We start from the raw sequence: 25,011 nt of genomic DNA, 5'->3' as shown, positions 1-25,011 counted from the left end.
CTAGATGTTGAAAATCAGTCATGACTCATGTGAAACCTCATCTGCTCCACTAGTCCCAGATGCAGGGAAACAGCCATTGGGAAGTTTGGGGAAGACAACCCAAGGAACTTCACAGATCTAGCAGTGATAAATAAAACCCAAAATATTCCCCCCCAAGAAAAAAAAAAAACCAATACACTGCACTAAATACACATGCTTCTGCCATCAGCAGAGAATACCATGTATAAACTACCTGAAGGAGGTGCACTGTCACTGCATGCTTTCCAGATGCTATCAGAATGACAGGTTGCGAACTTTTACAAGTTGGAAGTGCTCTTATCAATTGCTCTTTAAAGCTGCTCTTCCCTAGTCACCCCTAGCTCCTAAGCAGAATCCCAAACTAGCTGAAAGACAGTTATAGGGTCATATAATCAAAGCTTCACTCTGGACCAGCATGCTCTGGGTTCAGGGCAAGCCACAGAACCAACTCGCCCACAGCACTACCCTTCTATTTCCTTCTGTTGACACTGACAGAGCGTGCATATTTATTCTCATGCATCTCAACTTCTTCACCTCGTCCAACACAGCTGACTGAGCACCACTAGAGATCTGCTACTGACTCTGTGAAAATTCTCTTTTTTATTCTTCTTAACCTCGCTGGTTCACCCACTGACTGTCCATAGGATGAGTATTTTCTGCTACTAAAAACACCCGTGTTACCCTGAATTTCCCCAGGACAGAGACAACACATGGGAAGCTTTGGTGTAAAAGACGACAAGAATAGAAACTGGTAGGCAACACTAACTAAACCTCTGCAACACCTGATGCACTGATTCACAAGTGGATAAGAAAAGAGTAAAGGAATGCTGCAGTTAAGCTCTGGCACTTCTCATCCCAGGAGCCTATGGATGCTAAAAGCTTTTGCAGGTTCAAAAAGAAAGCAGATGGAAGACAAAGCTATCAAAAAATCATTAAAGACAACGAATCATCTCTGGCTCAGGGATTGTGGAGTCCACTGCAGTCAGGGAGACTTTTTGGGCATATCACTCTGTTTTACCCTGCCTTTCTACACCTCCCTTGGCATTTGCTGCTGGCCTGATGGAACAGGCTACAGAGTTTGTTTCGAGGCAGATCAGCCATTCTGAAGTATTAACAGCACATTTCTAAGGGATCATTATAGCTTTAGCAAAGCTCCGAATACGAATAAACAGATTTATAGAAGGCCTTTAGAAAGTATTTTCCAAGTGCTTATCCACACCTTTAGGCTCCCAACTAACTTTAAAATTCTGGTCTGAACTGCCTTCAATGGAAAAGGAGAATTTTTTTTTTTTTTGTAAAGCATTTTTAATAAAATGGCAGGATGTAATCATCTCTCTGGGATGTTCCTAGAAAAAAGTCACAATAAAACACGCAGTATGTTGGGCATTGAATGACAGGCCAAGGTATGTGAGCAGAGGAGGAATAACATGGTTACCAGCTGGTAAACTACTGAACAGGCAGAGCCACAGGTCAGTCTTCATGGCTGGAAAGCTTCTCTGATTCCCCCCACTAGTAGTTATATTCCAACCCAGCTCAGAGAGCAACAATAACAGGTTGGATCGTTCCTGCCAAACCCCAAAGCACCACAAACATTTTCAGAAATGGAGGGGGTGTTCAGAAGAGCTTAATTTGCAGGACCCAACTTCCAGGCAGCGAGAGGGCGAGAGAGAAAATGTGAGGCTGAAATCACCCCCAGACACATTCAGCTCGTTCAAAGCTTCCAGCAGCGGGATTTAGCCGGAGCTTAAAGCAGTTCTCTGTGACTCTTTGTCACAGGAGTGTAGGTACAAACAAACAGGAGCTGGGACAAAGGGAGTCAACGTACATTTTATTAGTAAAAAGTTAATCGGCTTAAAGTGTGCAACTAAATAAGCAAAGCTTACATTAAAGTGACCCGCCAAGAAAAGATGCCATGGAAATAAAGTTATAGGAAATACAATATAGTCTCTATGTTCTTTTGTAATCCAGCATGATAAATATTCATGATTCTGGGTTAATGGGGTACCCAGCTCTCAGCCACCACAATAGTTTTTTGTTTATTCTCAAGACCATGAACTTTAGAACCATGAACCTGAATTTCAGGACTCTGCACTCATGCATGTTAGCAAAATTCGGGGCAAGGCAGGGGGATGGAGACAGCGCTGAGACCTTGGCTTGTGATAGTGTAACAGAGGTTGCTGTCAGGTTTTTGATAATGAGTAACAACAGCCCCAGGACACGCAGGACTTCTGGTGTATCCATCACCCCCCTCTCTGCCTCACCACCAGCGGCAGAATGAGAGAAGAGGCACCACCTGCAACACAACCCCGACCCTCACCTCCAGTCTCTCCAGGATATGGCTCATTCCAGAGTTTCTCTCCCCAGAGGAGAACGGCATCCTGAGGCCAGTCCTCAAGGAAGCAGCAGCTGTCCGCATCACACAGCGGCATCACGGAGCAGAGGAGAGGTCCACTCCTTACACGAGAAGACCACCTGTATGCCCCTAAACACAACCCCTTGAGCCTTCATATTGACTGAAAAGGTATTTTGGCATTCTGAAAACAGTCCTGCAGGAAGAGGTCACCAAGCTCCAGCCCAGCACTCACACTGGATAGCAAAGCATCCCAAAATTTTCAAGTGTCCCAAACCTCCCTAGCCAGCCCCACATCCAGTTGCTCCTTTGACGGTGCCACCTTCTGCAGATAGCAACATTGCCAGCTTTCCCAGTTTTGCTACAAGACCTTCCAAAGTCTCCACTCCAAGATTATTGTTCCCCCTTTCAAGGTATATTAGCAGTCTTTGGGGTTTAGGAAGGACATGAGGAAACTTTATTTTTTAAAAAATGAACAACAACATAGAAACTGAAAGTTCAAGACCTTAAAAACAATATGAGGAAAACAACTTTAAATGCAGGATTGAATGCTTTTTAAGACTTTTGAGCTTGTTGGTTCATTTCCCCACTTCCGCTCACAATTAAAAGCAAGGACAACCATGATCTGGTAAGATCTTCAGGAGTTTCCTAGTGTATTCCACTCAAAGCACCCACCCTCTTTCCCTACAAAAACTTCCTATTAGCTTTTCACCCTTCTCCCACGTAAGGTACTGAACCACGAAAGCAAGCCTTCCAACAGCCTGGCACCAAACAGCCAGGCCCTGTTTTGCTGAGAGGCAGGAGCACAGCTCTCCACATCACTGTGCATCAGTCTGCTTGGTCTGCAAACAGAGCTCGTGTCCCATCACTGGCCCCTCAGGGCTTAACTGCCCATTTGAGAGAAAGAGCAGACTAGTATTTGTAAATTAACAGGATCTGTTCTTCATGCATCTTCCTTTAGGACAACCTAGATGACAAACCTTGCCACAGCGAGCTTTATTTCTCCTTTTTGGCAGAGCTCCTCTAGCTGATCAGCTGAACCTAGGCAGCAATAAGACAGGCAGTGCAAAGGCCAACAGTTTCTTCAGAATATGGCTTCCTGTAACAATGCAAAAGTCTAAAAGAAACAACAATGCTCCCTTAGATTTTAAGTTTTTGATGCTTCATTTGCATTACTTCTAACAGGACTACCATAAAATATTCATACATAAAGGGAAGGAATTTAGCAAGAGCTGCGAAAGTTGAGAAATTAATACAAAATGTGAAAGTGTACTTTTGGAAGGAAAACTATGTCTCCAACTAGTGAAATATCTGCCTTGAATCACAGAAAGGCTCTGTCTAAAAATCAAATACATTAGTAAACTGCAACATCCTTCTCAAAACTGAGGTATCCTGCTCAGAGAGCACGTATTCAGCATTCACCTTTGTAATATTTTATATTTGCAATAGCTGCATTGGCATAAAGATGACTGTCCAGAGGGAGGAAAGAAAACGACGTCCCCGTTCCCTGTGTGGAATTTTGCGCAGAATGACCTGTTCTTCCTGAAACAGGGGACACCCCATGCCCTCCCACCCAGCTCCAAGGACATGCCCTCACCCTTGCCACAACCCACCTCCGTAATGACGAGCCAGTGGACAGCCCAAACCTGGCAGCTCCTTCCATTTCACACCAAGCAGAGGTGAGGCTATGAAACACACAGGCTCCTCAAAAGCATTGGGACCCAGCTGCCAACACCACCCAGGAAGACTGAAGGAGCTAGCACACTTGATGGTTTGAGGATCTCCATTTCATGCCTGCTTGTGAACCCCATGGCAAACGTGTCACACCTCTGCCAGGAGATGAGGGATTGCACAATGGGCAAAGACAACAAAAGGACAGAAAATGCTCTTGATGTTAAGGGGAAAAAAAAAAAAAAGAGAGACCAGCCAGGATGTTTTGTTCCTCGTGTCAACATCCCATTACTAACCAGCAGTTTACCTTGACAACAAAGCTTTCCAAGAAAAGGCAAAGACTTCGGCACTCGAGCAACAGCCTTAGGAGATCCCAGCTCTCTGCCCAGGAAACAGCAAAAAACCCCCAGCATATCACATATCACCTTCCTACTGAAGCATGACAAAGAAGAGAATATATGACAGAAGAGGCCAAAGAGGGGAAAAACAGAAATCAATAGGATCTAACAGAGCGTGACGGAAAATCACTTCCCCCATAAAAAGGGGTTACTTGCCAGGTTAATGAATCTTTTCTGTTCTGTACTTAGACACCCAGGAAATGGAAGGGGTCACAGGAGCAGTGTGGGTGGGAATGCAATCCCTAGAACATGCTTTCAAGAACAATCAAAGGTTAGAGATTAAATCCAGGCAGCGGTCAACTGCACAACACACCAGCAGCTTGATACACGGGCCAGCTGCAGCTCAGAGCGTCGCTGAGCAAAATACACTTCCAACATCAACAGCACAGCAAATAACAGGCTACTCTCCAAGGCAAAAACAGCCCAACAGGCCACCCCAGCCTCTGCCCCCCCACCAAGGGTCAGCCCCAAGAATCAGAGCATCTCTGCATTCCCAGGTCACTGGTGCCAGCAGGGACAAAACAAACGGGTCTGTAGGTCTCTGATCTGAATGACTGCAATAGAACCACAAAAGACAGCCCGCACCAGAAGTCACACCGTGCAAGTAACTCTCAAACCTCTTGGCCCAGCAGCCAAAACTTCTCAAAACTCACTTTTAGGTAAAGAGCTGTGCCTTACACTTGTTGGGATTGTGCAGGCAGCAGACAAACCAACAGAGTAGTGTCTGGACAATGGCAAGGTACAAGATCTGGTGGCCACAGAAGCCTGAACTGGACCTCTGGAGTATCAAACACATCTAAAGCCAGGTGCATATAACTTTGAACCACAATTTCTTCTAACTGGAGCCCTCCTGACAGGCTCCACAGAAGAAGTGCAGACCCTTGCTGTCTTCTCACTCTCCTGCCCACATCTAGCTTGAGCTACTGACAATAGGACACCCAAGGATTAGCCCTACTTAGGCCCAAGATACTCAGTAAGAGAAATGCAGGTGCATGATTTCCATTCTTTTCAAGGCCACCTAACTCACATGTCACTATATTAGGTTCCCCACTGCCTGCCAGCTCCCTGACCTGGCAGGATCATTTACCAACTGCTGTTTCTCAGTCTGGGGCTTCTTGATTCCAGTAAGGCTCAAACACCTTTGCCATGCAGCTACCCAAGTTTCTCCTGCAGCAGTTGCCTCATTTGCTACCCACTACCCAACTTCTTCAACAGAGACACAGACAATTCAGCCAAAAGTCCCCTCTGTTACCTGTATTTGATGCAGTCTCAGGGTAGACAGGTTGCACAGGATAGCTGTTCGAGACAGAGTTCCAGTTCACATCATCAAAGCCTACCTTTAGGCCCAAGGAGCTACATTACAAGCTCCAAAGCAAACCTAATGCTGCCATTTCTGCAAGAGAGAGTTCTAACTTTGCAAGTGCATCTGAGTGGTTTTGTATCTGGAGAATTGTAAAGCAAAACCAATGCCTTACCAAGCAAATACCTTCATCACGCAGCATCCTGCCAACACATACATCAGTGTGAACAGTCCTCTGCTTCCACAACAGACACCTGCCCCTGGAGCAGGCATCAGCCCTCCTGCCAGGGACAGCCACTGCTAGCGGGAGGCAGGGCACGGTTTGTAAACAAATCTCAATCTCTCTCCTCCAAACTCTGCTCTCTGAAATGAATGAACAACCCCCAGCAGGTCTCACCTGAAATTCAACATGCAAAACACCAACTAAAACAGCTAACTTTGCCAAAGTTCAGAGCAAATGAAAACGCTGTTGATTAGGCAACGCCGTTTGCAGACAGAGCTATCTAAGTTCAAAGTCACACTGATGAGGTGTGGGAGACTGACAACACCCACTGCTATGACACAAGAAGTGGAGAAAGGTAATCCTCAGCACCTCCAGGACTGCATCAACCAGCTTCTAATAAACAAAGGGACTCAACCGTACTCCAATACTAACTCTCAACAGGAGAGGATAAAATGCTCAGCAGACTTGAACCTCTGTCTTATAAAACTGTGGTATGGTTTGCTCTGCAAATAGCTTTTGGAGTTTGTGGATGGGGAGGTTAAACAGATGCTTTTTGCCTTGGTGCTGACATTTGCACGAATACAAAATGACTTGAGAGGATGAGAATTTCTGTTCAGGTCTAAAGCCGAGCTGATTCATGGACTGGCAGCAGCTGCGGGTCTCTGACAATTTGTATCAGTCAAACCAGAGGGTGATTTACCAGTGGCTGGGGTTTTGCGTGGGCTTCCTTCTCAACACGCAGTTAAACATTTCTCTCCATTCCAAGCTGGGCTGACACAAACTGGCCAAGAAAGAGCAATCAATCATTGAGAGTTCTTTAATCAAGGGCTTCCTTGCACATTTAAGCAGTTTCTATTGACAGAAAACCTTCCTGTTCAGGAAGTGCTAGAGTGGATCTGAACATCAAAGTACAGGCGCCCCTGGAGATCAGCATTTCTGGGAGCTCAGCTACAACAAAGGGGGTGGGGGGAGAGCAGAAGACCTAGTAGCTGAATCAAAACAACAGCCAGTTTCTACTCAATCTTCCATCCTTTCTCAGCAGTGAAAGCACATTTCAGCACTAGTTGAAAGCAGTTTTGTTGCAGGTTCGTACCTGCAATACTCGTGATCTGGGACAACCAGGTCATTCAGTGTCAGAGGTGGCTCCTTCCCTCCAAGGCAGCCTGTCTCTGAAAAGAGCATACAGACCTCCTCCCCAATGGGTCAGCGTTCTCCCCTGCCCCAGCACCACCTCCTTGGCACAGACAGCTCTGGACAGAATTACAGAAGCCAGCCCCACCGTTTCCCCGTGGTTTCTTGAGGGCAAGGGGAGATCGGCACAGCGGCCCACCTATTACAGCAAACGTCCCAATGCACAGAACGGGTTCATCAAGCAACACAGCAGGTAAATGCACACCGTAGCACGGGGCTGCTGTTCAGGTGAGCAAGGATGGAAGAACAGCACAAGGTACTGCTGGGGTGGGAGAGGAGAGAGAGGGTACCCCACAGCCACAGCCTGGGGGAGGATGCATTGCAGAACACCTGAGGCAGAAAGGAGAGAAGGATATGATCAACGCTCCAGGTGGGGACTGGAAAGAGCTTCAGGAAAAGGGAGACAAAGGAACATCCGAAACAGATCTGTAGGGAACACAGAGGGAAGCAGACAGAGAGCACAAGGGTCTCCGCAGCAAAGGCAATGCGAAAAAAAGGGGAAATGGACATATTAGAGAAAGGAGACTAGAAAATCCAGCATATCAGGCACACGGCACCTGCAATTCCCCAAGTACAAATGCGTGAGCCTGAACACGCTGCAGCGGGTGTTTGTAGTCACACAGCTCTTCCCCGTTCCGACTGGGGCAGCAGCCGCTCACCTGGGAGACACCCACAGGCACAGTGTTAGCAGAGAGAAAGAGGTGGCTTACCAGTAAAATGGAGCTAGTTCTTGGGTTAGCCATCCAGCAAGGTGTAGACACACTACACAGGAGGAGGACAAAAACTCCAAGCATGACTACAAAGGTAGAAGATAATTACACAAGTGGAAAGTGCCTCAAACCAAACCTCTTGGCTTTGTGGACTTTTGAAGCCTGGAAGACTTACAGCATAGTTTCTAAATGCCTTTGTCTGGGGCTCTGTGACTCACTAATCATATGCTACAAAACACCTGAGGAATGAGCAGTCTTCATTGATCAAACCTGTGCAGGTTATGGTCAAGGGCATACACCTGTGACCTGCACCCAGACTATGAAGTTCAATAAAAGCTCTACAAGGTCTTTTCAGAAAATTTCCATGACAATTCCAAACATCTCTTCCCCTCCCTACCAGACTTCTTTGAGGAAATAAAAGCCCCCTGCCCATGTCTTGTCCCGCCCATTGCTAAATCCCAAGGTGTATGTATAGCACTGCGTGTTACATCTCATGCAGGGCAAGCAGATCCAACATAACCCAGGAAGTGTCAAAGATTAAGCATGTTTTTGTCAGATCTCAAGTAGACAGCTAAACACTGGAAAGATGTCAGACCTGGATCTCAAGGGCTCCTTTGCCCAGGGATCATAAAGTTCTGCTCTCCAATTCCCCAGGCTTCTGCACCTGGGAATCTCAAGCTGCAAGAAAATGGTTGGTGGTTATTTTTTCTTTAAGCCACAGCCATTAGCTTGTTCTTGGCTAGGATTATAATAAAAGCCACCTTAAACCTTCCCTCTTAGGGTGAGGCTTCTTTGCAGCTCTACCTCACTGCAAAACACAGCCTCCCTTGACAGCAAACAGCTGCATCGCCGAATGCCTGTAAAGACCGGGTGTCTCCAGTAGTCCTCACCCACCTGTTTTCTGTTCTGTAAGTGCTGTCACCTCCCCAAAGCAGGTAAATTAAAGACTGAATAGTCTATTCTCTCATTCTTTCCCAGACCACCCAAAAAGACTCAGTCAACTTCCTCCTTGAGCATTTAACCCTTTCTGCAACCTACTGGGGGCAGTGGGAAACGTAAGGGGAATGATTGCTGATGAGAGCTTTCTCCTTCCTCTATAAAGTTATTTGCATCAGCACTGAGGAATCCAGAGACTGGGTTATGTCCCAGACTCTTCCCTCAAAGCACATGCCTAAGTATTGGTAGCAAAGAAAGGAGGAAGGAAGCTTTCTCTATTGAAAGTCCACGTGGCTTCAAATGTCAGAAGACCAGGACTCAGCTCCCAGCACTGCCACCACCGTACTGACCACCCTTGGGTAAGCCACTGGCTCTCACCACCATGTTCTACCACTCAGAGCCCCATGCCAGAGGCACTGGTACCTTCACCACAGCTGCTGCCGCTCACCTCTACTTTCCACACCAGCTCAGAGGCTTCAGAGCTTTACAGAAAATGCGTAAGATGCAAAGGAGATTCCTCCTCAGGAATCTGGGATTCCCAAGCAAAGGGCAGGTTGGCACATGATCTGCCAGTGCTCCTGCCATTGCCAAACCAAACGGGACAACTTGTGAGATTGCAGGAAGGCCCTCATCGAGAACTGACTGGGCTGGATCCACAGCACGGCCTGCAAAGAGCTTTCAGATTTCCCTGCTGACGTGATGGATCTGTGCTTCCAACAGAGAAAACAGCATCTGCATCCCACTCAAACCCCAAGCAATATTCAAGTGACCCAGACTTTACAGATCCTCTCTCCCCTTTCTCATTTGATTACCCCTGCAAGCCTTTCAGTTCCTAACAGTAAATTCCTCAGCTGCCCACAGAAATGCCTGCACGCGACTTCAGATGTTTGCACCACAACCCAAACGAAATTCGCGGCCTCCAGAACAAAAGGCACTGTGCCTATACAGAGGGAAGCTAGGAGGAACGGAACAACAGAAAAGCACAATTTACATCTCTCTGCAAGAACTTCTCTCAGGACAGCACTCAGTCAGGGTGGGAGACCTCTGGCATGGGGGATTTAGGAGCCAGTGGGTGAAATCAGCAGGTGGAGCAGGAACAGGGATGCACAGTGGTACCCCACGACTGGGCAAATGGCACCCACCCTCAAAGGGGCAGTGGTTTGGCAGGAACCACTATTCTATCATTACAGAACTGTTTCTCTAACAACTCTTCTAGTGATAAAGAAACAGGAGAGATGGGACCAGCACTCAGTTCCCTAACAGTGCCCCCCCTCACACCTCCTGCCTCAGCTCTTCCCCTTCTGAGCTCACACCCCCAGCACTCCGTAAAATCCCCAGGGACTAACTCACTTTGCTGGTGCCATCTCCCTGCAGAGCCCCACTCCTGTTCCACAGCCTCCCCACGCCAGGTCTGCCTGCCCAGGAGCTCTGCAAGCAACGGCCCAGAGCAAAAGCCATCTCTGATGAAGGTCTCGTGGAAAGAAGCCGAGCTGCAAGTCTCATTTGTCCCTATACGCAATTTCTCCTCAGTGTGGCTCTCCTCAGCAATGCAAACCCTCCTGAAGGGTACTTGAGACACGCACGGGCAGCAGGAGCCCTAGACCCTTTTGGCATCTGGCTCAGGAGCACGTGGCTAGGCAGGCAGGTCTGTCTGTCTCCTAACGCAAACACCTGCACAGAGAAACACCGTGTTGCCTGTTTGGCCTCGGAGTCAAGGACTGCAGGTTGGCCTGTTTCCGGACCATGGTCAGCCTATAGACAGGATGTGTCACATGAGAATAAACTGCCTAGCCAGAGCAGACAGAAATGCATCAAGAAACAGGGGACTCCAGCACAGGACATCCTCAATGGACCCCACCCTGGAAAATGAGCTACTGAGGGAGATGCCAGGCCTTGGGAAGCAACACTGCACCTCCGGCTCACAAATGGCACCATACTAGGAGCCAAAGTACCCGGGAACCAAGATGCTGAGACCGAACTGCAGCTTTTTCTCCTCACCTGCTGATTTGGCAAGTGGAAAAGAGCCTCATCACAGGCTTGCTGCTGGAGGGAACGGGTCATTGAGCCTGTAAATATCCAGGGGACAAATTATTCAGTGCCCAGCTCTCCTTCCTATTTATGTCTCCCACCTCCCCTTGCTGACTTAAGTTGGACTATACCATCTCCAGAGGTCACTTTGAAGATCAGAGATTCTGCTCTTCACCTCAAATGAAAGTTCATATAAGCTTGCACCAAAATAACCACCAGAACGAATTGCAGCCTATTTAATTCCTTTGGTTCCAGTTTGCCTGAGGAGCCCCAGAAGGATGTGCTTGTTTTGTTTACCAGGCATCCGTAGTTTCTCCTGCTGCCTGTCTGTCAGGCAGCCTCACTCAGACCTGCACCCTGGCCTGGGTGTCCTTAGCTGGACCCTCTGAGCAGCAGATCTATCCGAAGCACATGTCAGGCTTACGACATTTTCCCATCTATAACAGAGCAGATCTGGGCAGGAACCTTTGTACTGTTCCCTTTGAAAAGCTCCAGTGACTTGCCACATCACTCAGCAAAACCCACTCAGCAGAGTCAGCACTGTCACCTCCCCTGGCAACTCAAACCCGCGGTGCAGCCCTGCCTCAGCTGCCCCTTTGTCAGCCATTCAGGCCTCTTGTCCTCTCTTTCTACCCTATCAAAAAGGCAGGAAAGCAGCCTCAGATTAGGAAAATGAAATCCTGGGTGGCTGGAGTTAAGAGGTCGAGCAGCAGTGGAGTTGTGGCACATCAGCTGAGCCCTGGTAACTGGACACGTTTATACCAGTAGCTCAGCAGTTGCAGTGATTTAGGGGGTTACTGCCCTGTGCTATCCGTCCCGCGTTGCTGTTAGAGATTATTACTCCCTTAGCTAATGCAACAGAGAGCAGCATGTGCCAGGCTTTTCGCTCGCAGTCTAGCAGATCAACCATCAACAGTCTGCACTCAACCTCAGGGCACGAGTTGCAAGGGTAAGGAATTGGCAAGCTTTCATTTCGTAACCTGCCAGATCCATCACGGCCTCTGGGTCACAGCCATTAGCCCGCAGCAAAGTAGCAGCAAAGCACTATAGTTTTAGCAGCTTTGGAAAACACGTATGCGGAGCAGCAGTTTGTCTTTGCAATGGGCTAAGAGCCTGCATACAATCTGCAGCCACAAGACCGTGCACAGGAGCCTGTGCCTACAGCAGCAATGGAAACATGACTGCAAGTGTCACAGTGCCAGCTCTGCTTCCACAAACCATCAAAAACTTTCCCTTGCAAAACATACCAGGCACCTGAGCTTTTCACAGCAGGTCTGAAACCACTGCCCTCTCGCCAGTCATGCTTCTAGACATGTTCCACTGGTGGAGAAAGTCAGGCCAAGGAAGTTGGCTCTAGCACATCAGGCACAGAACACGATAGACTTCCTATATAGGCATTAGACAACAGCCCCGACAGAGCCTGTCTTGGAGGGACAACTCCATTAGAGGTGTCTTCACCTCATCTCATTTACAGCAATGGATCTCTTCACTCATTAACCTTGGCTGGACTAACCCTTTGGGATGGCATTTGCCGCAGTGAACACCTGCTTAGCTCTGTTGATGGTCTAGCATTGGAAGAAGGCAGCGGCTGTGAATGCAAGGCAAGGCAAGGAGGAGAGGCAGGGTCTAACAAGGGCCTGTGTACAAGTCCTGCTTGCTCCATTTTAGGGCTGACTTTAAAAAGTAGAGCCATTCAGTGCACAGAGATAGGTGGCATGTAGGGAGTGTCTTGTTCCCTAAGTGCTCTGCTCTTATGGTTGTACAGCCCACATGGAGAGAAACCGAATCAGAGAGCCAGAAAGCACAGCCAGGCACGACAGACTGCAAGAACCAGCCTCTTCTACAGAAAAGGTGACTGAAACTTGAGAAAGCCGGTAACAGTGCTCACGGATGAAAAAGGCTGCAGCAAAGCAGAAGGTACTGTACTGTCCTCCACACCCATGCAGTCTGGGTGAGAAAGGCAGATTTAAACTGCAGTACTGGAGCCTCAGGTTAGACAACAGAAAAGCCAAAGCAATGCCAGGCTAGGCTGCCTGGCAGCCTCTGCCACAGACAGATGTGTGCCAGCCACGTCAGAAACACCAGCCTGGCCCTGGGCTCCAGAAAAGGACTGTGTGACCTCCAGAGGTCTTGTGCACTCCTTCCATTCTGTTGGAAAGAAGACATTGGAAAAATATTAGAGGCAAACACTGAGAAGTCAGAATATAAAGACCATTTCTGCGATTGACCCTGACTGAACTGAATTGACAGGAATAACACATAAGGTTTTTCTGCCCACCAGGAGAGAGGAGGTGAGGATGTACAACAAAGGGAAGCTGTTGTTTGCAGTCCAAGCTCTTCTCTGTGTAAGTGCAGAAGTGAGAGGCAGAGCCTGGAAGATGGAGGGACTGCAGGAGAAAGAAAGGGTCTTACAGCAAAGGCAGGTAAATGACAGACTGGGGAAATAATTATTTCCTTTTCCTTTTCTGCCACAGGTTCCTTGTCTGATGTAGGTAAGTCAAAGTAAATGTTCTCTATGTGGTCCTTAAAGGACCATTCCTCATCTTCCATGCACCTGACCTGACAGTAATACCAAACACTCCCAAGGGCAAATGAGACACACTGGAAATGATGCCATACTTTCAAGAAGAAAGCAAGGATAATACATTTTCAGACCAGAAGGCCAAAGCTACTATACCTGCAGCTCTCCAGGTCTGAACCACAGCCATATCACTAACACCTAGTTTCACTGGAAAGAGAGAGAGATGAATTCATCACCATTTAGGAATTAGACACAAATACAGTAAAAGCATGTTTGGGTGGGCTGGGTCCCACATTGATTAAAAAGACTAAAAAAAACCCAACCCCACCCACCAAACCATATATCAAATCACAAATGACTTGCTGATCAAGGGAATCTTTTATGCAAAAAATACTCTGTGGAGAGAACTGAGATGGTTTTTATTCCAAAATCTACCACTCATAACACAACCAGCATACGATGCCAGTTAAACAACTTGCTATACAAGACAGAGGAGCTCTGATAGATGTTGCTTTGACAGAGCTCGTCTATGTGAGCAGATACGGCTGCAAGCCCCCTAAAAGCAGTCAGGAGAGAGCTGGTAACAAGGGAAGCTATCACCAAGGGACACTGAGGAACAGCTAGGAGAGCATTCGAGGGGCAAAGCTCCAACGCAGAAGAAAGACCAAGAACACCGCACACAAAGAAACTTCTTCCTTGTTTTGATTCGTACAGCATTAAGAAAATAAGACTTTGCACAAAGTTATCTGTAAATGGAATAGGACTAACAAGGTATCGATTGCCAATTTCCCAGCAGAGAAGCAATTCACAAGACCACAATAGTTGCTGATAGCTGGAACCAAAAGGAGGAACAGTCACACCAAGAGTACAACCCAGTTTTCCAGAGAAAACCTGGGTTGATAATCCCTTCAAATCAAGATATTAGGGATGACAGAAGCTCTTGGAGAAATCAAACAGTTAAAAAGGGTTACAACGAGCTCAGAAACAACCGAGTGCAGTCTAACACGGGAACGAAAAACTCTGAAAAAGGGAGGGAGGCAGCAGCTGAGGGCTTCCTGGAGAGGATGCGGTAACTTGCAACTGTAGAGTATCTTAATTCGTAGGGAGGCTCGGCTGCAGCCCTGAGCTGGTCGCACGGGCTCCCTGCCCGCCGGGAGCCCCGGGAGAGCCCCAGGAGGGCCCCGGGAGAGCCCCTGCGCCAGCCCGCGGAGCCGCAGGCAGAGAGGCGGCCCGCGAAGCGCCGGCGTGCTCCTGCCTCCCCGGGGCACGCACCGCAACTTCGGGCCGGATGGACCCCGGGACAAGTTGAAACAGCTGCCAACAGGCTGCAAAAATGCACAGAATAAGCCTACCATGGGGGGGGGGGGGGGGGGAGATGGGGGGAACAACCCCAAAACGCAAAACACCGCCGGGCATTTCCCTGGCTTCGCAGAGGGGATCTCGCGTGGGAGGGGCGGATAACAGGTGAGTGAGCGAAAGGATGGGGGGAACGTGGGATAATTTTTTAACCCCCCCAGGAGGAGCCTCCGACCTGGGGCTGCAACCCGCAGGTAACGGAGGCAGCAGGGGAGCAGGTTGGGGGGCAAGCAGAAACCCCCCGCACCGGCGGGACGGGGAGCAGCGGGGGAGCTCCCCGGGTGCCCGCGGGGGTTTGGGAGGGCAGCAGGATGCCAAGGCGGCTCCTGGTCGGGGGTCTCCCGCCGCGACCAGGTGAGCCCGTGGCCGCTCCCGCCGCACAGTACCGGGCGACACCGGGGTACCGAGAAGCGCTTCGCAGGGACACCTGTCCACCACCGCTGTGCTTGCAAACTTCTCCCGGAGTTGCATCCCGCCCGCTCCCCTACCGGCTTTGCAAGGATCGCGGTACTCCATCAGCTCCTCCGCCGTCTCCGGTTCCCCCACCGTTAAAGCAGCTCCCCGTCCACCCGTCCCCGCGGCGGGTAGAAGTAGCAGCGATAGCAGCAGGCGGCGGAGCGGGACGGCCCCGCGGCCCATAGCGGCGGAGAGGGCGGCACGGCTGCCCGGGCTGCGGGCACTGCGCGGCGCCAGCAGCCCCGCCGCCGCGGGTAGCGGAGGGGGGGGCCCCGCTGCCGCTGTCACTCAAGGCATGGACAGCCAATCCCGTCTGCGCCCGCGCCTCTGCCCCGCCCCCGACGGACCCCGCAGGCTCCCCCCCCCCCCAGCCCGGGGCGCGGGTCCCCCGCGCCCCGGGCTGGGGGGGGGGGGAGCCTGCGGGGTCCGTCGGGGGCGGGGAACCCGCTCCCTCTCCCGGTTGTTTGTTGCCGCACTTGAGCAACAAAAGCTTAGATATAATAATAATAATTATTTTTAATTTTTTTTTTTTTTTTAGCCCTCAAATTAATCTTCACTTCACAGGCAGCTGAAGAGAAGCAGCTTGTCCGCTGCCAGGAGAAACAGTATTTCTCATTGCAGCCTTAAAATCCGTGCGTAAGTGGAGTTGCAAGACTGTGGATGGAGAAAGACGGGGCAAAAAAAATCCCCAAACTAAAGACTAAGAGAAATTAAGAAAGATGGGACAAAAGGTGAGGATGTGCATCTATCCCTCTCACCTTCTTTTTGAGCCCTTTAAAGCAGCTTTCAGGGGCAACTGGGCTGTTTTGCTGGAAATTTGGGCTTTGGGATGATCCATATACAGCAAGGCCTGGGAAATCAGGCAGATGGATCGTGTGTGAGATGCTCAGCTGCATCAAAATCTACACCCTGGTATCTGGGCTGGGGTACCCCAGCTGCCCGAGGTTGTACGGTATTTTGGACGCCTTTAACAGCAGAGCATGGGGTAACACATTGGAAAGCTCATACTTTAGGGCTGCTGGCTCGTGACAGAGGTAGTCCACACAGGCAGGATGTCTCTGCTATTTAAACAGTGACCCCGTAGGGAGATGGTGGATGCCCAAAGCCCAGCCACCTCACTGGATGCTGGAGAGTCTTAAGAGTCATCTCACCAGGGCCAGCGAGGTGTTTCCATATGAATTCAGCACTGCACAGGGCAGCTCGAACAAGACGTTCCAGTCTGAGGCTGCAGCAATAGTTACGGGTTGCTCACCTATCCTCCTGCCATTCAATAAACGCAGCATTAGGCAAAGACACTACAGACACGGGACCGGTGAGCAGAGGAGAGCTGACAAGCGTACGAGCTCTGTGGGGGGGGTTCTTGAGGTGAACGTGCATACCACAATCTCCCTGTACCATAACTCTTTGCTCCTTCAACTGCGTAATTCCAAGCTCCCACAGCAGGATCTTTGAGCAGTGTTTCCCATTACAGCACCGGCTCCAAACCCTCCCTTCACTCAGACAGATGATGGCTTGCCATCAGCTATCTATAACTTTGTCACTTCTAGTCTACAGCAATGAATGACACCCAAGCATAAAAAGGCACAACGTGATTCAGGCATCTCTTCAGCAGCAACACAGGCTACTGCAAACCGTTCCTGCCTCTCCCCTCTACCCCCCATTTAATATTGGCTTCCCAGAAAAGATAAAGTCAGGAAATTAATATCCTCTCCAAACCTTTGCGGAGGCCAAAAAGGCTGCATCAAACCCTGGCATGAAAACCATGATCAAAAGCTCTGCTGATCGAAGGCACTAGAGTTTTCTACAACTGGTGAAAAGCCCATCGGGCAAAGACAAACAGCTGGCTGGGGAATGTGGAGGAGACTCCCTCCCGCGGAAAGGGGAGTCTGGCACAAGTTACCCACTTTCCACCCCAAACATCAGGTTCTCCACCTATCTTCTGTAACACATGCCAGATGTCATGTAAACAACTACCAGCAAGGGGCAAGATATTACAGTAAGGGCACTCTGAAAATCTTTGTAGCATGAAACATTTTTGTGCACATAGTGGATGCGATCCTACTCTCTGCACAAGAAACACCCTAAGGAAAACTTCTAACACCAATGGTTTTCTGTCTAATCTGCATTTTCTGGGGGCTATAATCAAGGTGATGGCAGTCAGGTATCCACCAACACCTCAGAATCTTTCTCGTCTTTTGAACTGTGATGTGAGATGGAGCAAGCTGGCCATTTATTTCTGTGGCCCAGACAAACGCAGCAGCTGGTCCATGCTAACACTGAAGACCTGCATCCAGCCTTTAATATCAGCAGTTCTGGTCACAGCTGAACAGAAGACACACTGTGTTTCTTCCACTTTGTGCTTCCAAGCAGGTCCCAGAGGATCAGAGGAGAAACCTGAAGGACAGGGATCAGCGGGTGGGGGAGTCTGGGTCACCCATGAGGGAAAGTCCCAGGCTACCCCAGGGGCCATCACTCACAGGGCAGGAAGAGAAAACATGCATGGGAAAGGTCTCGGATTTTCACTGAAAGAGTGAAACACCCCTTTGCTGTACCAATCTTGGCAAAATGAGGTGAAAACAGGAATAACAAGAACACATCTCAAAGGACGAGTCAAGGTTGTGACTAGGAGTTACTGTTAATGCCAGCTAGCAAAATAACTGCCTGGTTATTTGCTTTCCCTGAGGATGCCCATTCCAAACTCTCTGCCCTTCACTCCCCACTGATGGTCATCAAACTGGGGCTGTACCTCCAAATCCACCTGTTGGGATCAAGCCAGGAGAATGCAGGCACTTTGAACAGGAGCTCTAAATGAGTACCAACTTGTGAAGATTTGAAATGCAGCTGACTCATCCATTGATGAGTGTCCTGAACAGAAACAATGAAAGAAATGGTAATTTTGGAAACCATTCTAGCACTTCAGGCCTCATGTGCATAGAAGCATCTTGCTACTGCTCTTGCTCTCGCCATCTTAGCAGAAGATTACCAGGTGCTTTAGGTAGAACTCTGAAAGACCTGAGCTGAGACCTACATGGAGGACAGAGCAAAAGACAGTGGACCTCTTCAAATATGTAAAGGAAGAATAAGCATCAGCTGGACCGAGGAAGATTGAGGTTTCAGGCAAGCTTTCTAGCCTTAAAACAGGGAAGCCCTGGAGCAGATTGCCATGAAGAACCAAAGGAGTTTCCATCACTGCAGGTTTTTGAAGAGGAATGTAGACAAACACCTATCAGAATAAACTTAGCAAGTTTATTCTAGATCTGTCTCCTGAGTTTTTTACTGCTCATATACACACTAACCCTAACAACTTTTACTTTTTCTGTATTAGGTTGCTACTTTCTATGATTTTGTCAGACAAAGAGCAGAGCCTAATGGCTATTTTAAAAGGAAAGGCTGATTGCTCATCTGTGCTTCAAAAGAACTCACAATTCTTACAAGATAATAGCACTAGGTGCTCTTTTTTCTCTACTCTGTAGAGAAGGTCCTGGCAGCATTACTTTCTGAGTGTGTGGGAAGCTGGAAAATAAAAGCTTGAATGTTTGCAAGGGTGGGTCAATGGCTTTCCTGATCAGCATCACGGATCAGCAGAGCAAGTGCTGCCCTTGTCAGCAGTGGGGAGGTCTGGGCTGTCACCCACTAAGAACAAAGTCTTTTGACCATGTGGAAACTGTTTGTTAACCTCTTTCAGGATGGCAACCTATGTTGGGGAGCCTAACCTCTTCTGCATAACGAAGCTCTATTATAGACAGGGATGGACATACAAGAGGACATCCTGCAGCTTTGAAGGAGAAAGAGGAAGGGAGCAAAATAAAATGTGGATCCTTAATTGTGCAATTAGAATGAGCCTGTGAGGGAGTTTGGAGGAGTCTATTATTATTATCCACACACAAACAAAAAAGTTGCCCCACTACAGCAGACTCTGGAAGTCCCTAACGTGAGACCCGCTTGACCTAGAAATGGCTCTCAGTAACAATCATGGCATTTTGCAACTGGCAGCCAGAGCAGTGCACACAGAGTAATGACTGCTACCTGGTGTTCAGAAGATCAGTTCACGTCATCTTGATTGGCAGGTGCCCCACCAGTGCAAATAAGGACCATGAAAAGCCCTGTGAAAGTATCTTTTTCATCTGAGCTGGTAAAAGCCAGTGAAGTTTCACACCAATAGTGCAACTTGCGACACCAACAGTTAACTATCTGAAAACAAAACAATCTGTATCCATTGCCATCAAAGGCAGCCTTTTCCTTTGCAGACACCCCTCCTGCCCAACACATGGAAACAAAATCCACTGTCCTTTCAAGCCTTGCTGAGCAAGAATGCACACAGCTCTTTCTGAACAGCATCCTTGAGCAAAGCTATGTGGGAGCTGCTTAGTGCTGATGGAATATCCCTGCACACATGTCCTGAGGCCAAAACACAGACACAAGTTTGTTAGTTCTTCCACAAGACCTGCTTCTTCCCTCTTGCCAATACCTGGGTCCATCAAATCTTCTAGCAAAGTGACTGAGGCACCACTCCCATGGAGCCTGTCCCACCGCTGGTTCCTCACCTGTCTCCAGGTTTACGAGCAGAGATTTCCTTTCCTGGTCTTAGCTCCCCAAACATGCAAAGATATTTCTTCCTCCATGTACATCACCACTACAAGGGCAGATGGAGCCCTGGAGAGCTGGACCACATCCCTCTGAACCCAGAGCATTCTCTTTCCTCTTCCCTCTGCATTTCCTGTAACCCTCACTTCTGCTTAGACTTATTTCATTGCTTCCTTTTTGGCAGGAAACAACCCCTGCTGCAGGTGTAGCCCGATGTGCCGTGCATCACTTCCCACAGGCACCACTCTGCAGAACCATCACCCTCCCTCTGCTTCATGACACTCTGTCAAAAGGTCATGTACTCTGTTAGTACATTATGGGCTTCCCACCCTGATGAAGGCTCTTCACTTTCCTCATCTCCTCTTGCCCATTTTCTCTATCTGGTTTTATCTGGCAGTTTATTGTTCTCGATTCCCCTTATCACTCCTAGACTTGATCCCCCTCAGGACATCCCTTCTTCACCAGGTTGACCACTGGCATTGACAAATCCAGGTGATAAAATGAATATTGATCACTGCCCTCTCTTCTTTCCATCACCCATTTTAGTCTCTCCTGCAGTAGGTTGGGGGTGGGTTGTTCTTTTTTTATCAAGTTTATTCCATTGCCACCCAGGAAGTACCTCTCGTAAGGTTAAATGATTCACTGCCCAAAAGGAATCTTTAAAGCTGCTGACACACATGTGCTTAAATGTGTTCCAGGGGTTCTGAAACCTGCCGTACAGAGAGCTGGCTGCAGTCACGGGCACGTTCACCTCTGCGTTAACAACTCAACATACATTCAACAATGTAGTCCTGTTACACACAAGCAGTGACACTTGGGAAGCTAGGAGCAAGTAACCCATGGTTGGAAAATTCCTTTCTGTTCACCAAAGCAGCAGCAGACAGGATTTTAAATCATCCCATCTAAGAAAAGCACCAAACATTTTTCCCATTATTACTGCAATCCTTGAACTGTGTGAGAAAAAACAAGCTACTTTGAGGGTCTTTTTGAGCCGTAGTCAAAGACAAGCTGTGGGAGGCAGGGAAAGAAATCTGTCTTATCTGGAAGTATGAATTTTGGCTTGACCACTGGCTCCCAGACTGAGGCGTATCAAACTGGTGTTTCATTACTTCACTTAAAATCCATTTTCAGAGTTCATACAGGAGTCAGATGTGCTTGGAAAGCACTGAGCAAAGCTGGTGGTTTTGGTGATCTCCGCTGCGAGGTTAAGCAGGAGGGCATGAGAACACCTTCGGAAAAGTATCTGTCAGTTCAAAATTCTGAAAGGTGAATCCACTAGTCTTTCCCAAATATTTTTTGCCATAAGAAAAAAAATCTGTCTTACATAATTTTTTCTCTTTCCCCAAAGGGATGGATCTGGGAAAGTAAAAACATTTCTCCAAGCCTCTGCTGTGAGGTGAAGATGGGATAGCTGCGTTTATCTGATCACCCTCAGGCATCTTGACAGAGGCTGGTAGCATATGCTACCCGAGTTTAGGCTGCTCAACAGCAGCAGGTAGAATTTAATGAAACTCTCAAAGCAGCAGAGATGCTGCTTCACGGAGAATTGCCTTAGAGAAGTTTCCTAATTACAATTTCTGCACTGTACATTGATTTATCTGTAGTAACATCTTCATCCAAACCACACACCTGGCTGTGGCACAGAACACGCAGGTATTTCCTCTCGTTAGGCAAGCAATACTTTAAAATAGGTTCATCTTACGTGTCACTCAGCGATATTGATTAGATTGCTGAAACAAGGAATAATGATTTCCTTTCTTCTTGTATATTTCACTATACATACCATGAAAAATGTGGTACATTTCAGATTCACACAAATGTGGGTGTTCGATCACTTTCTGGTAGTGAGATAAACAGAAAAAAAAAATTCTCAACAAAAATCAGCTTTCAGCTAAGTAATTCAAATTACTAAAAATGATTCTGCAGAGTCCAAATGCATAACTTAAGTAATCTAATAGCATCTCTTCAATGTTTTATTACAGAAATCTCCAATTCTTTCAGGTAAATGGGTGTTTGTCTCTGTAAAACTATCAGATCTCTTGTTTTAAAACAAGTAATGCTCACTAATTCACCTGCAAACTTCTGGCCAGACATTAGAAGGGAAATGAGGAGAAAATTTCCATCCTATTCTTGTAGCTATTCCTCTGCAGCAAAGCAAGAAAAGCCTCACGCTAAGCTAACAACATAATCAATTTTTCTCAGCCCAATAAAGTGATACGGCTAAACCAAGACTAGTGATTCAAAATGAAAAAGTAGCATAAAACATGAACTCAGAGGGAGCATTACATCTCTAGTAGCCCAGAAAACCACCATGCCTTGTCTAGTGCATCACACAACTCCCAAATTTCGGAGACACACCTTTGGGAAATGAGAATGAGCAGCCACAAAAGCTTCCTTGAGTTCAGTATCACACAATGTTCTCAGCCATAGAATCATAGAATGGTTTGGGTTGGAAGGGACCTTAAAGATCATCCAGTTCCACCCCCCCTGCCATGGGCAGGGACACCCTCCACTAGACCAGGTTGCCCAAAGCCCCATCCAGCCTGGTCTTGAACACTTCCAGGGATGGGGCACCCACAGCTTCTCTCAGCAACTGTTCCAGTGCCTCGCCACCCTCACAGTGAAAAATTTCTTCCTAATATCTAATCTAATCTACCCTCCTTCAGCTTACGGTTGTTACCGCTTGTCCTATCACCACATGCCCTTGTAACCAGTCCCTCTCCAGCTTTCCTGTAGGCCCCTTCAGGTACTGGAAGGTGCTATAAGGTCTCCCCGGAGCCTTCTCTTCTCCAGGCTGAACCACCGCAACTCTCTCAGCCCATCTTCATAGGAGAGGTGCTCCAGCCCTCTGATCATCTTTGTGGCCTCCTCTGGACTCGCTCCGACAGCTCCGTGTCCTTCTTATGTTGGGGGCCCCAGAGCTGGACACAGTACTCCAGGTGGGGTCTCATGAGAGCAGAGAAGAGGGGGAGAATCACCATGTTTGGAAGCTTCTCAGAAACAGCTAGTTACTGTAACTCTGAAAACTTTTCAGAAGCCAAGCAAAGCTTGCAACACACAGCCTTCAGAGAAAAAAAAATAAATTCACAGTGTGATGGCAAAACGTAGCATGTTTTTCCAAGTCGGTTGGCTGGTTAGAACTACTAGAGACTGGCCTTTTTGGCCCACATCCAGCATTTCAAGTTTACAGGGCTTAGCTCTATGCTTTGGTGAACTGGAATCTGTCAAGGTAACTACTGCATCATATGGGTAAGCATGTTCCACAGTATTAGAAAACCCTAAAATAACAGTTCTGTAGTTTTGTTTATTGCACATAAACTCCCAATTCTAAAAATGCATGTATCTTCTGGAATGCTGTAGTCATGTGGTGCCAGCTGAAGGGTAAGTATGAACTTACATAGTTATGTTTTAGAATGCTCCAAGCCCAAGATCTTGAAGGACATCTTCTGGCTAGAACATAAAGTTCCTATGGGTTTGGTTTTCATAGGAAGCCACAGCATGGTAGAACCTCCAGAGATACTTGACGTATTGTTTTGTATTGTACCACTAGAAGGTGGCAAGAAAATTAACCTACCAACAATCCAAAACCGCTTGTAACAGCTAAAAACATCCCCTTTGCTCATGACCGAACCCCTCAGTTTATTGCAAAAGCCCTGGACCATGGCAAATACACTGATGAAAAGGAAAAGCCCATCAGCAGTATGAGGCTGGGGACAAACGATAGCCTGACTGCTGATCTGACTCCAGAGGCTTGCCTTTGAAACAGGTTAGTCCACCAGATAAAACTACTTTTTCTTACCCTTTTCTCAATTGCCCTTTGAAGCGATTCTCTCCAATAACTGCTTGAATTTACTGGAACTGCAGAAAGCCTTCCAAAATCATGGGTTCTCCCATCTTTTTTTTTTTTGTTTTGTTCCACATGCCATAACCCAAAAATTGAAGAAAAGAATTCAGAACTATGTAACTAGTCATAAAAGTAAATACTGAAAAAGCACCTCCCAGATAAAACTGCGAGATGTGAAGAACTACTTGCAGAACTTGCATGCAGACGTCTTCTCAGAAAATTAGAATTTTCTCACAGAAGCTATTTACCAAAAAGCAAATGTTCCTTTGCCAGGCTCACTTATATACTTCCGCCTTTGGGAAACAAATGGCATAAAAACATTTTTTATCTTGAAAAAAGATGCTCCTGAAGAATGGAAGCCATAAATACGCTGCTTCAAAATTTTAAAACATGGCTTTATTCCAACAGCAGCAGTGGCTTTCATGACTTCAGTGCTAACCCCGGTAGGAGATGCTTGTTTCAGACAGCAGCAGTGCTAACAGCCATCGCAAGACTGCTGCCACCACAGTGCATTTAGCTAGAAAAGATCCAATTGATCAAAAAAATTGCAATCCTTCTCCAACCTACTGTTCCAATCGACTCTTAAAATGAACCACAAGCTGCACAGTTAAGAATTAATTCAAGAGGACCCCTCAAATTCTAGCTCCAACTATTGTTTACTTGCCCCACAGACTTGAGAGTAGACTTGTTTGTTCCTAAGCTTATGATTTTCGGACACATTCCAGTGGAGAAATTGCTGATGCACTCAGTTATGCAATTTTGCTATCTTCAGTGAAGTTGTGTATATATACTTCACGGGGGAAATTTGGCTGGATGCTGGTGATGCTGAAGTCAGAGCAAAATGTAACTTTCTCATGTGTGTTACCTCTGCAGTAATGATAGTGGTAAGAATGTGCTATCAATTTTACCCAGTGTTAGCGTCAAAAGTGTAAAAATCAACAGTATTAGGTTTTTGGGGTTGGGGGTTTTTTTTGTTTAACCTGAAACTTATTAAAGAAATACACCTAGACCATCATACAGAAAACAATTTAATTGTGTGCCCTTTAAACACTTTGGAAAGTAATTCTGGATAATTCTGGAGAGGAATTAATAGACACTGTTGCTTCAAAACATTCGGACATCAAAAAAGAGCATAATGTAATGTCTCTTTGCAGTCTCCATTATCTCCAATCCAGCATCCACCACTTTTCATACATGAAGTACCAGAGATGCTTCCTATATGGACTCTGCCTCAACCGAAAAGATTTACAATTTTATTTATGTAAAGCATTTGATTAAGACTGGTTATTGCTACACAACTATTTACCCAATTCTCTGGCTTCTGTACCAGAAGTGGGAAGAAAAGCACTGAGTGGCCAACTGAAGAGTTATCAAAAAGCTTCAAGACCCAGAAACTCCTAAGAAACAACCATGGAAAGAGGAGTG

The 25,011-nt window shown here is 47.4% G+C and overlaps 1 protein-coding gene across 4 annotated transcripts in view; it reads right to left on the bottom strand.

Annotated features, from left to right (window-relative positions):
* TLL2 (tolloid like 2) overlaps positions 1-15,364 on the bottom strand; it is a 96,365-nt gene extending 81,001 nt beyond the window's left edge. For 3 of the 4 annotated variants that reach the window (XM_054831833.1, XM_054831835.1, XM_054831834.1), the window contains exon 1: positions 15,191-15,364. In XM_054831833.1, coding sequence (XP_054687808.1) covers positions 15,191-15,341 — 151 coding nt within the window. In that variant the 5' untranslated portion in view covers positions 15,342-15,364. Of the gene's footprint in view, positions 1-5,923; positions 6,017-15,190 lie in introns of those variants that run through there. The other variant, XM_054831836.1, reaches the window with a different exon arrangement.
* Positions 15,365-25,011: the final 9,647 nt, after the last annotated feature.

This window comes from Grus americana, chromosome 7 (assembly GCF_028858705.1).
Source record: "Grus americana isolate bGruAme1 chromosome 7, bGruAme1.mat, whole genome shotgun sequence".
In the NCBI taxonomy this organism is placed as follows: Eukaryota; Metazoa; Chordata; class Aves; order Gruiformes; family Gruidae; genus Grus; species Grus americana.
The sequence above is the reverse complement of the archived record's forward strand: the minus strand, read 5'-3'. Positions and strand labels throughout refer to the sequence as shown.